Raw genomic sequence first — 12,611 nt, 5'->3', positions numbered from 1 at the left:
TCTGACAGCCGTTTTGTGCCCATAATGCCCTTCTTCGGACCACATCTGGTGGTCCGAAGAAGTGCATTGTGGGCACGAAACGGCTGTTATGGAGCAATGGTATCTGACAGCCATTTCATGCCCATAATACACTTCTTCAGACCACCAGAGGTTATGGAGCAATTGATCTGACAGCCGTTTCGTGCCCATAATGCACTTCTTTGGACCACCTCCAGTGGTCTGAAGAAGTGCATCATGGGCGGGAAACTGTTGTTATGGAGCAATGGTATCTGACAGCCGTTTCGTGCCCATAATGCACTTCTTCGGACCACCTCCAGTGGTCCGAAGACGTGCATTATGGGCACGAAACGGCTGTTATGGAGCAATGGTATCTGACAGCCTCCGGTGGTCCGATGAAGTGCATTATGGGCACGAAACGACTGTCAGATACCATTGCTCCATAACCTCCCCTATTTCTCCCTGTATATGTTTTTGCAATAAAGAAGACTGAATATGGATCAGCTACAGTCTACCTGAGTTGCCGAGTACCTTCTTCTTCACACCGAGGAACAACTACAGTCTGCACTGATCTAGAAATATGCAACAATTTCCGTGTCCAAATCAGCGCGTTTCCACGTAAAAATTATTTCAAACATGTATTACATCATATGTACCATTTTATACATAGAATACTTCCAACAAACAAATTGGCTTTGACTGTCCACATGACACTGAAAAGTTTGTACACTTAAAAACCACGTCAGGGATTTTTCAGCGCCGAAACTAAAGAACCATTTTGTTCCCTATTAGCTAAAATAGAAAGGTTTCTTTATCTGAACTTCTTCATCTAATTGTGTCTGTTTATCTTAATACAGTGACTTTGGAATATGTTCCCCAGAAGGATGTGGGACCCGAGTACCATAGTGAGATGGCCCTGGATCTATCTCTTCCCCACTTGCGTTGTGTAACAAATCCCTCACCCTATCAAGGGACACAGAGGAGCTTCAGTCAATCCCCTCCGGCCCAGGAGCTGAGGCTTTCACCTCAGGTATTATATAATTTAATACATTACATAATGTTACTTACTTCAGTGTACCTAAATAGAGATTTGTTCAAATTAAATTTTTGAGAGAATTCACTTGGAGTGAATCCGATACATGAGCAGAGACTCCTTTCAAAGACAGAAGTCCCTGCTGCTGTATACCGTATGCCTCACTGCTCAGTTCACATTCACTTACCTGGGCACAGAGCACTCAGATCCTTTAAAGGGGTACTCCCGTGAAAAACTTTATTTTTTTATTTTCTTTTTTTTTAAATCAACTGGTGCTAGAAAGTTAAACAGATTTGTAAATTACTTCAATTAAAAAATCCTATTCTTTAAAAAACTTTTTAGGGTCTGTATGCTACAGAGAAAATGGTTTTCTTTTTGGAACACAGAGCTCCCTGCTGACATCATGACCACAGTGCTCTCTGCTGACATCTCTGTCCATTTTAGGAATTGTCCAGAGCAGCATATGTTTGCTATGGGGATTTTCTCCTACTCTGGACAGTTCCTAAAATGGTCAGCAGAGAGCAGTGTTGTCATGATGTCAGCAGAGAGCTCTGTGTTCCAAAAAGAAAACCATTTCCTCTGTAGTATTCAGCAGCTAATAAGTACTGGAAGGATTAAGATTTTTTAATAGAAGTAATTTACAAATCTGTTTAACTTTCTGGCACCAGTGCTCTGGCATACTGAACTGAGTACAGAACATCTGGCCCAGCAACTGTATAGTAACATAGTTCATAAGGTTGAAAAAAGACCAGAGTCCATCAAGTTCAACCTGTAACCCTAATGCGTCCCTACTGTATGCATCGCCGCTTACCTCTAGGTCGGTGTACAGGAGCAGGTTCTACTTGTATGCCTTACCACTCAGTTATTAATGTGCTGCTGTATGCATCACCACTTACTGGGCTACCTGAATGTAAGCAGCAGTGCTTTGCACCCAGCCTAGTAAATATTAACTGAGCAGAGAGGCAAACAGTGAGTAGTTATGAGCAGGCAATTTTGCCATTTGAAGGGTGCCAGAAAAAGTACAAAGAGCTAGAAGGACTGTCAAACAGTGGTGAGGAATAAACTGCTCAGTTAAAGGGGTACTACCGTGGAAAAGTTTTTTTTTTTTTTAAATCAACTGGTGCCAGAAAGTTAAACAGATTTGTAAATCACTTCTATTAAAAAATCTTAATCCTTCCAGTACTTTTTAGGGGCTGTATACTACAGAGGAATCCAAAAAAGAAATGAACTTCCCCTGCTGACCTCTGCTGCCCATTTTAGGAACTGTCCAGAGCAGCATATGTTTGCTATGGGGATTTTCTCCTGCTCTGGACAGTTCCTAAAATGGACAGCAGAGGTCAGCAGAGAGCACTGTGGTCATGACATCAGAGGAAATGCATTTCTTTTTTGGATTTCTCTTTAGTATACAGCCCCTAAAAAGTACTGGAAGGATTAAGATTTTTTTTGATAGAAGTGATTTACAGATCTGCAAAGTAGAGAAAGTCAGCTCTCAGGACACCCAACAGGGCTGCAGACTCCAGCGTAGGCAATAGAATAGAAATAGGTAGCCAGTGGTACGATGAAAAAACTGTTTATTCGGATCCCATAAAACCGCATGCAAGCGGGACTCAGCCAGGCAAACAACAACCAATATTCAGCGTGGACGCGTTTCGGGTATGCACCCTTTGTCTCAGCACGAGCTAAGACAAAGGGTGCATACCCGAAACGCATCCACGCTGAATATTGGTTGTTGGTTGCCTGGCTGAGTCCCGCTTGCTTGCGGTTTTATGGGATCCGAATAAACGGTTTTTTCATCGTACCACTGGCTACCTATTTCTGTTCTGATTTACAGATCTGTTTAACTTTCTGGCACCAGTTGATAAAAAAAAAAAAAATGAGTTTTCCACGGGATTACCCCTTTAACCTTATCTGGGCCAGGTTTAGAGTGCCTTGCTCACATTTAGGGCCTGCGAATACGCCATACATTCAATATGGATTTAACAACTGATTCCTAGAAACTCTAAATGAATTTCGAGATGTTTGCTCATCTCCCATCTTTAGTTATGGTCATCTTATAGTCCAAAGGTGCGGTCACAATTATATAGCCTTCAGAGCAGTAATCATTTGCCTATTTAATGCTAGCTCAATGTCTACACGGAGATTGCCATAGTGATTTGCAGTCTGGGAAGTGTTCTGTACTCCAAGTATTGTACTATAATCTGATGTAAGAAAAACTACCATATAGGAGTTTTAGTAAAGCTAGATATACCCAGTACACAACTTTTTGGGATGCATCGGAAATATGATGATATCAGTCCTACTGACCCCCAACATTTGGGGAAACAGGGTGCAATCTAACATACTCAATCTATTCTTCCTGTGGGGTATAAGTACTTCCGGAGTGCATCGGCCTCTTCTTTGTTTACCTCGATCCTTCGTACGACCCATCAATGTTCCTACGTTTCTATAATGTTTTCTCAATGCTGAGCCTGTCTCCAATATCATGGCAGGGTGAACAGAAGATGCTGTTTCGCTGCACGTTGTGTGACAAGAGCTTTTCATACCAGAGGATGCTGAACCGCCATATGAAGTGTCACAGCGAGGTGAAGAGACACCAGTGTGAGCATTGCGGTAAAGGCTTCAATGATACCTTTGACCTAAAGAGACATGTCCGCACCCATACAGGTGAGTGTGGTGAGCTTGAGGGGTGATGGCGAACAGGGGTGTTGCGGAGTGGTAGTGTAGGGTATAGGATTAACCCTTGATTGTCGTGATGCCAGGGTGCGGGTTCCTCAATGCAATAGTCCTACCGTCACCCGTCCCACAAACGATAGGGAGGAATAAAGGAATGTCCACAGCAGAAGTTAAGGTAAACCAGAAATAACTTTACTGCATCTTTTATGCAACTGCAGATAACAGGCAGCCTTTTGTAAGAGGACACGTTTTGGGACTGCCGAAGATTAGGCTTCAGGCCTAGCTTGAATTGCAGTAGATGATATAAATTTACTTTCTCTGATATCCTGAGGGTAAGAGCGTGAATTAAGTGGCAGCAGACCCTTATATATGGAGGGGGCAGGTACAAAGCTCATTGGTTCTGCAAACCTGTCAGTCCTGGCCTAAGGAACTATGGGTATGTCACATGACCCAAAAGGTCCTTGAACCAAGGCATAACACAATTTATTTACAGTCACATGACCCAAAGGTCCTACATATAGACACACCATAATAAAATATAATTAAATATATACATTTCTAGACATTATTGAGTGGCGACTAGGGGTTAGTCATCCAGGAGAGCCCTACCAGCATGGAGGGACTCTGGCTGAGGGGACACTGACAGAGGGACGGGACCAAGTCCTGTACCGGGACACCACATGAGCAAAGAGGGGATTGAGAACTATATTGGCGGCACCAGATATTTTGTTCCGCTATACTATTTATATTGATATCATGGGCAAGCAGTCAATGCTGAGACTAGCAGATCAAGCCAGAAGGGCAACATGGGATACAATATGCTAGGAGAAACCTAAAACTAAAAGGATAAATACTATGTGACCCCCTCATACACATGCAGATCCAGAAAGCACAGCCTTTACGATATGCTATACTATTAGTCCAGTTGGTTCACCTATTAAACAATATACTATGGCTTAAATTTATCAATCTGTCCAAAAAACAAAAACTGGAGTAATTTTTCCACAATGACCAATCTCAGCTCAGCTTCCATATCTTAACAAGCTCTGGTAAAGTGAAAGCTGAGCTGTGATTGGTTGCTGTGGGCAAAATCACTCCAGTTTTTGTCTCGGACAGATTGATTAATATGGGCCAGTATGCACGATAATGGGACAGAAGACGGGAGGTAGACCAGTGGCTTAGCAGTAGGCGTTGCCCAAGGCCCCACCTTGTCAAATACTGGATCTGCAGTCCAGTCCCTCTATTCAACTGTATCTGCGTCCATTAGATGCCAATACAATTGAGAAGCTGAGTTACAGCAGGAACAAGAGAGTCCGTGTCCTGCCACTTAGTGATTGCTGTGTGATGTAGGAGTGATTAGGGATGCCTAAAATCATAGTAGTCAGACCTGACAGGAGGAGCCAGAGAAGCACGAAAGCTGGGGCAGAGGGTATTACCAGGGGGACAGTTCACTTACGATCAATGTTCCCCAATCTGTAACTCTTCAGATGTGTAACATTACAACTTTCATCATGTCCTGCTGTAAACCTCTGGAGAGCCAAAGATTGGAAAACAATGCTTTAGGGTTAGGGGGCATGGTAGCACAGTTGATTAAGAGCACAGATTGTTGGTGGCACAGATTGTTGGAGCATGGTGGCTCAGATCATTAGGGGCATGATAGCACAGGTCATTGGGACGTGGTGGGACAAGTCATTAAAGGACAGTGATACAGTGTCATTACCTATGGGATGGACAGGGAGAGTGAGCCCTAAGCTGTCCCTAGAAACACTCTCCCTGCCTACTTGCCCATCCGCCCTAAAAGGCAGATTGACAACCACGGTGCCGGACCCTCCCTGCGCTAAAGTGCAATGGGCGTATAGTAAACAAATAATACCGTACATTGTTGGGGATAGGCCAGAAACATTTGGGAAAACAAGCAAACAAATAAACCAGACAGGATATAAATATACAAACAGGGCAGGATATAACGTACTAACATGCAATTCAGAAACCGTAATCAAGATAAACGGCAGATGATATGAATAAATGAACAAGACTAAATATAGAATAAGTATACAGCAGAAACTAGGAGATGTAGGGGATGAACAGATGAACTGAATGTAAAACACTAAACAGGTCAGGAAACATAGAACACTGTTCACACTGGACACTAAACAAACAGATAAAGTTCAGAGGAAACAGATCAGTGAGAAAGCACAGAGGACACTATAGACCAATGGAAATGCACAGAGGACACTCTAGATTAGTAATTTTGTTCACTATGATCAGTGCATGTACTAAAAACACTTAATATCTGAAATCATGAACTCTCTAGACTCCCCACTCAAAACATGACTAGACTACTAGCCAGCGGGCACACTCCACCGTGTGATCAGGATGTTGGCCTAATAGGAAACAGAAATATAATACACGGAACACTAGACTGAGAAACGCATGAGTCTGAACAAACCCCTCAAAACCAAACTCCAACACATGGAGGAATACAGGTCAGGATACCAAACAGGAATAATACAAAACCAAACTCCATAACATGAAGGAATACAAGTCAGGACTCAAAACAGGAATACTAAATACAGAGCACGGGTACAAACAAGACTCACAGTGTGAACACAGACTAAGATAACAAGGTTAAAGCAGAACTGACATACATAATTCTTAAAACCGACATGTACTAAAAAACCAAGCAGACTAAAATCTATCATAAACAGGCAGAATAACTCTGGTTAAAACTCAGACAAACAAACATAGCAAAGGTAAAAGTAATAACATATAGATCTAATAACCAGCACAGAGTTTAGCTGAGCTTGGGTTTAAATAGCCCCACCCGAGTTCTCATTGGCTAATACCACTAACTATTCCCTAGCCAGGGAGAATAGCACAGAAAACAGATAACACATAGAAATAAAGGGCCTAAAACGGAAAAAGGCAAAAACACAAAAACGGACACTACATACAGATTATTAGAAGCATGGTGACAAAGACCATGAGGGTATGGTGGCACAGTTCATTACGGGACAGTAGAAAAAATCATTAGGAGCATGCTCACACAGATCATTAGAGGTACGGTGACTCTGATCATTAGGGCATTGCAGCACACATCATTAGGGGCATGGGGGGGGGGGCATCTGACCTTTTACTTTAGGGTCCATGAGCACTTAGATACATCCCTGAGGTAGACTATCCAGACAAGCCATGTTGCTCCGTGGTTCAGCTGATCATGGAGGTCCCGGGGTCAGACCTGCACGATAACACATTGATTTTCCAAGAAAACTCATTTAAGTTAAGTTTCCCAAAAATGATGGTAAATTGTCATTCTTCCATTATGTTTCAAATATTTCATTATGTTGGCAAACAATATGGGAAATAGCAGTAAATTACTAAAGTTTGGTTATTGATCTAATTTTTGGATAAAATAGGGGATTTGGGGGTTAAAATCCTGTAAAGTGGCCATGCACTTTAGATTGATGTTGGTGAGAATAACTTGGCACAGAAGATATATCAGCTTCTGAAAATAGTAAAGGGGGTCATATTGGTATTGTATTAACATATTGAATATGGGCTTACAGACACTAGATGGCATATCTGCCAATTTTGTTTTTGGAATTTACAAATTGTGGCGCCTTGGAGCCATCTAGTGGTTGATGTTTTTGTTTAACATTCAATTCATGAAACTTTAGCGCCACCTAGTGATCATGCCTTCAGAATATTGGTGAAAGTATTTTTTACATGTATTTTTTTTTTACAAATAGTTTTTTTTTTTTTTTTTTAAACAATACATTTCGGTCAACATCCAGCCTGGATCAGGAAGTAATGTAGTAAGAGGATGAATGACTCTAGTAATACTCACACTAACTACAAGAAAGTCTTCAAGAAGACGGGATACAGGATACAGTAATTCAATGGTGAAATGACTGAATTTTCCGGAAACATAAATGTTTCCTGTCTGCCTTAAGAATCGTAACCGTTGAAAACTGCAAAGCGCAAATCCAGATCTGGTCTTATGGCGTAAAATTTTATTCCACTTTTTATGATAATATCATGGAATTGCATAACAAGAAATTCCATGAATTAAAGGGGTACTCCGTTGGAATTTTTTATTAATTTTTTTCAGATCAACTGGTGCCAGAAAGTTTAACAGATTTGTAATTTACTTATATTAAAGGGGTATTCCAGGAAAAAAACTTTTTTTTAAATATATATATCAACTGGCTCCAGAAAGTTAAACAGATTTGTAAATTAGAAAGAAGAAAAAATAGGTATGTGCAGCTCACAATTATTAATACACACCGAGGTCAGACTAGGGCATGCAACTATACCTTAGTTGCAAAAAAGGAAAGAAAACCAGAAACAAATACTAGTGCCCGGACCTTCTAGGTGAGTAGGATATAATGAGTTAATAATTATAAAAAATAAAAATAGTGGGACGTGCTTCAATAATAATACATTCAATTTATTAAAATGACAATATAAAAAGTTACTCCTCACAGGGCCCTGTGCGGAGAACACAAAGATACAGGCAATAGATATTAATGCATAAGAATATATAAATGTACCACTGGCATATATAGTAGTTACTTATGTGCAACAAGGAAATGCCTATACTAGGTAAGCAAACACTCAATGCACAAAAACAAGCCACATGCAGGCTAAAAGTGCGCTAATAGAGTGGCTAGTTACCACATTTGAATATATATAAGTAAAATGTGTCCTTATTTTATGCTAGACAGTTTGTAGCAATTCAAAATACGTTACCGGTCTTGTGTAACAGTTCTGGCGGTCCGCACTGTGAACAAATGATGTTGTAGCAGTGCCTGGATGGTAAGGCGCACTGAATCCTCTGTGCGGCGGTCCCGGTTGGTGGCAAGAGGATAGCCTGGCAGAGTCCTTAGTAAGAGGCGGTGGTGGTCATCATAGGCTGTTGGCGCTGTAGTTGGAGAAATTCTCACCGCTGGACTGCAATGCTGGCTATGTGGGACCGGAGACCGCACACTGGGTACGAGGAGCTCACCTCGTGTTGGCGGCGTGTGACGTCAGCAGATGTTGGAGCTGGAAACACTGCACCTCAGTTTACTCAGTTTAAAAGTAAACTGAGGTGCAGTGTTTCCAGCTCCAACATCTGCTGACGTCACACGCCGCCAACACGAGGTGAGCTCCTCGTACCCAGTGTGCGGTCTCCGGTCCCACATAGCCAGCATTGCAGTCCAGCGGTGAGAATTTCTCCAACTACAGCGCCTGCCAGCGCCAACGGTCCTCCGGCAGCTTTTCCACCTCGGCGCCTGCCTATGATGACCACCACCGCCTCTTACTGAGGACTCTGCCAGGCTATCCTCTTGCCACCAACCGGGACCGCCGCACAGAGGATTCAGTGCACCTTACCATCCAGGCACTGCTACAACATCATTTGTTCACAGTGCGGACCGCCAGAACTGTTACACTAGACCGGTAACATATTTTGAATTGCTACAAACTGTCTAGCATAAAATAAGGACACATTTTACTTATATATATTCAAATGTGGTAACTAGCCACTCTATTAGCGCACTTTTAGCCTGCATGTGGCTTGTTTTTGTGCATTGAGTGTTTGCTTACTTAGAATAGGCATTTCCTTGTTGCACATAAGTAACTACTATATATGCCAGTGGTACATTTATATATTCTTATGCATTAATATCTATTGCCTGTATCTTTGTGTTCTCCGCACAGGGCCCTGTGAGGAGTAACTTTTTATATTGTCATTTTAATAAATTGAATGTATTATTATTGAAGCACGTCCCACTATTTTTTAATTTTTTTTATAATTATTAACTCATTATATCCTACTCACCTAGAAGGTCCGGGCACTAGTATTTGTTTCAGATTTGTAAATTACTTCTATTAAAAAAATCTTAATCCTTTCAATAATTATCAGCTGCTGAAGTGGAGTTGTTGTTGTTGTTTTGTGTCTGGCAACAGTGCTCTCTACAGCCAAAGGCTGTCCGGGGATGCTGGGAGTTGTAGTTTTGCAACAGCTAAAGACACCCTGGTTGGGAAACACTGTATTACATTGTCAGAATACAGGTGCAGACAGGGGTCCTTCCAACCACTTATAGTCCTATAGATTGGTGCCCATTCACACACACAGGTGCCAAAATTTCATTTAGTGATAAGTAGAGATGAGCGAACTGACAGTAAATTCGATTTGTCACGAACTTCTCGGCTCAGCAGTTGATGACTTATCCTGCATAAATTAGTTCAGCTTTCAGGTGCTCCCGTGGGCTGGAAAAGGTGGATACAGTCCTAGGAGACTCTTTCCTAGAACTGTATCCACCTTTTCCAGCCCACCGGAGCACCTGAAAGCTGAACTAATTTATGCAGGATAAGTAATCAACTGCCGAGCCGAGAAGTTTGTGACGAATCGAATTTACTGTAAGTTCGCTCATCTCTAGTGATAAGCATTGAGGAACTCCAATGTCTAAGGCTTGTAGTCGTGATTGTTACTTGTTGGTTACACAAAGGGGTCACCGTCGTTTCAAATAACTTTCCTCCATTTGGTTCCATAGTTGTATGATCTGCCACTTTATTTACCTGAAAAACTGTTATGCTTGGAAAAAAAAAAAGCTCTATAGTCTCCACCACTAGGTGTCGCATTTCCTGTTGCCTGTTAGGGGAATTCCATCTCTAGCAGCAGAGAAAACAGGAGGTGGGGGTATGGCTAAGCTAGAGGTATGGTTAGGAGAGTGGAAGCGAAAAAGACTGTGAACTAGAGCCCTGCATTGGTAGTGGGACCCAATCCAAAACGTACGGAAGTGTGCGGTTATGAGGCTGTTGCGGGTGAGAGCTGGCAGTCAGGCACCAAGCTTTCGGGTCCCGCACTGCAGACCCAGGCTGCAAACTGGGTGCAGCTGACTGATTTAAAGTGGCCGTGGCACCAGCAGCTTGTTCAAAGTCAGTGGTATGGGCAGCTGTGGCTGCCGGCATTGACGAGTGATGTCCCTGACGTCAGGCTGCAGGAGCAGGTGGAATTGGACACACATGTTAGTGGGAGCGGTTGGAAGTTGAACACACACCTTGTGGGAGAGGGGGGGGGTAATGGTCAGAAATCCAGGGGGAGTGGGATTAAAAAAAGCAATCCCACGCTGGGCTCTACTGTGGAACAGAAAGTGGAACCTGTGAACCCACATTGTCATTGAAAGTTGAATCAAGGTGTTCTTCTCATCTCTGACCACCCATAAAGTTCTGAACATTTGTCCCTTTTATTGCTTGCCAGCAGTAGCAGCAGAAGTTCATTGCTTAGACCAGGGCTGCTTTTTGTGATATAACTCTTGATGCGAAGCTGTTGCTGTTTTCCTTTCTGCTCACATAGAACCTTACAAAGCCAACGCATCAATAACTACCCACATGCCATATAAAGTAGTGTACTGTAAATCTTCCCCCAGCTCAGTGCAAGCTTGTTCAGTACAGTGCAAGGAGGAGTAGATGCTGCCTTATAAGTGGTCAGAGAAGTAAGGGAAAGGAAGTCTAGGCATGAGTACTGCTGGCAAACAGACCAGCTCTGGTTTCGCCCCCCGGAAACGTAGAGAATGAGAAACAGCAATATCACCAATCTAACAAAACTGTGCAAATTTTTAAAATTATTTTAAGAATCCAGATATGCTTTAAACAGTGAAATTAATTTTCTCTTTTATAGGAGTCCGTCCTTACAAGTGTCACCTATGTGACAAGGCCTTCACTCAGCGCTGCTCGCTGGAGTCTCATCTGAAGAAGATTCATGGAGTGCAACAGAATTACGCCTACAAAGAACGCAGGACCAAGCTGTATGTGTGCGAAGAGTGCGGATTCACAGCCGACAGCCAGGAGAGCCATCTCCATCACCTACAACACCAGCATCCTGAAAGTGCTTTAATCCAGCGGGCCTCCAAGAAGCTGGCGGTGGCCCTACAGAGCGGAGTCGGCCCCTTTCTGCACAGCAACCACCTACTCTGAGGTGCTCTGTCCCAGCCATTCCCTTTAAGACTGTATTCATTTCAAAGACCTGCCTAGCCAGTATCTACTGCCAAGAGACAAAATACACAGCCTATAGCATGTCACAGAGACTTGAAAACAACAGCTCCTGCCTGATATGCACTATAGCCCCGACATTTAATAGTGTGTCCGCAGTATCTACTACTACAGCGTGTCCGCAGTATCTACTACTACAGCGTGTCCGCAGTATCTACTACTACAGCGTGTCCGCAGTATCTACTACTACAGCGTGTCCGCAGTATCTACTACTACAGCGTGTCCGCAGTATCTACTACTACAGCGTGTCCGCAGTATCTACTACTACAGCGTGTCCGCGGTATCTACTACTACAGCGTGTCCGCGGTATCTACTACTACAGCGTGTCCGCGGTATCTACTACTACAGCGTGTCCGCGGTATCTACTACTACAGCGTGTCCGCAATATCTAATACTACAGCGTGCCCGCAGTATCTACTACTACAGCGTGTCCGCAGTATCTACTACTACAGCGTGTCCATAGTATCTACTACTACAGCGTGTCCGCAGTATCTACTACTACAGTGTGTCCCAGTATCTACTACTACAGCGTTTCTGCAGTATATACTACTACAGTGTGTCTGCAGTATCTACTACTACAGTGTGTCTGCAGTATATACTACTACAGCGTGTCCACAGTATATACTACAACAGTGTGTCCAAGTATCTACTCCTACAGCGTGTCCGCAGTATATACTACTACAGTGTGTCTGCAGTATATACTACTACAGTGTGTCTGCAGTATATACTACTACAGTGTGTCCGCAGTATATACTATGACAGTGTGTCCGGAATATATACTATGATGACAGTGTGTCCGCAGTATATACTATGACAGTGTGTCCGGAATATATACTATGACAGTGTGTCCACAGTATATACTACTACAGTG

At 42.8% G+C, this 12,611-nt stretch overlaps 1 protein-coding gene across 3 annotated transcripts in view; it reads left to right on the top strand.

The window, feature by feature from the left end:
- The window catches only part of OVOL1 (ovo like transcriptional repressor 1), a 44,147-nt gene extending 32,281 nt beyond the window's left edge, over positions 1-11,866 (top strand). For 2 of the 3 annotated variants that reach the window (XM_056527526.1, XM_056527524.1), the window contains exons 2-4: positions 855-1,027; positions 3,520-3,694; positions 11,370-11,866. In XM_056527526.1, coding sequence (XP_056383501.1) covers positions 908-1,027; positions 3,520-3,694; positions 11,370-11,665 — 591 coding nt within the window. In that variant the 5' untranslated portion in view covers positions 855-907 and the 3' untranslated portion in view covers positions 11,666-11,866. Of the gene's footprint in view, positions 1-854; positions 1,028-3,497; positions 3,695-11,369 lie in introns of all 3 variants that reach the window. The other variant, XM_056527525.1, reaches the window with a different exon arrangement.
- The last annotated feature ends 745 nt before the right edge of the window (positions 11,867-12,611 follow it).

Source organism: Hyla sarda, chromosome 6 (assembly GCF_029499605.1).
Source record: "Hyla sarda isolate aHylSar1 chromosome 6, aHylSar1.hap1, whole genome shotgun sequence".
Lineage (NCBI taxonomy): Eukaryota > Metazoa > Chordata > Amphibia > Anura > Hylidae > Hyla > Hyla sarda.
The sequence above is the reverse complement of the archived record's forward strand: the minus strand, read 5'-3'. Positions and strand labels throughout refer to the sequence as shown.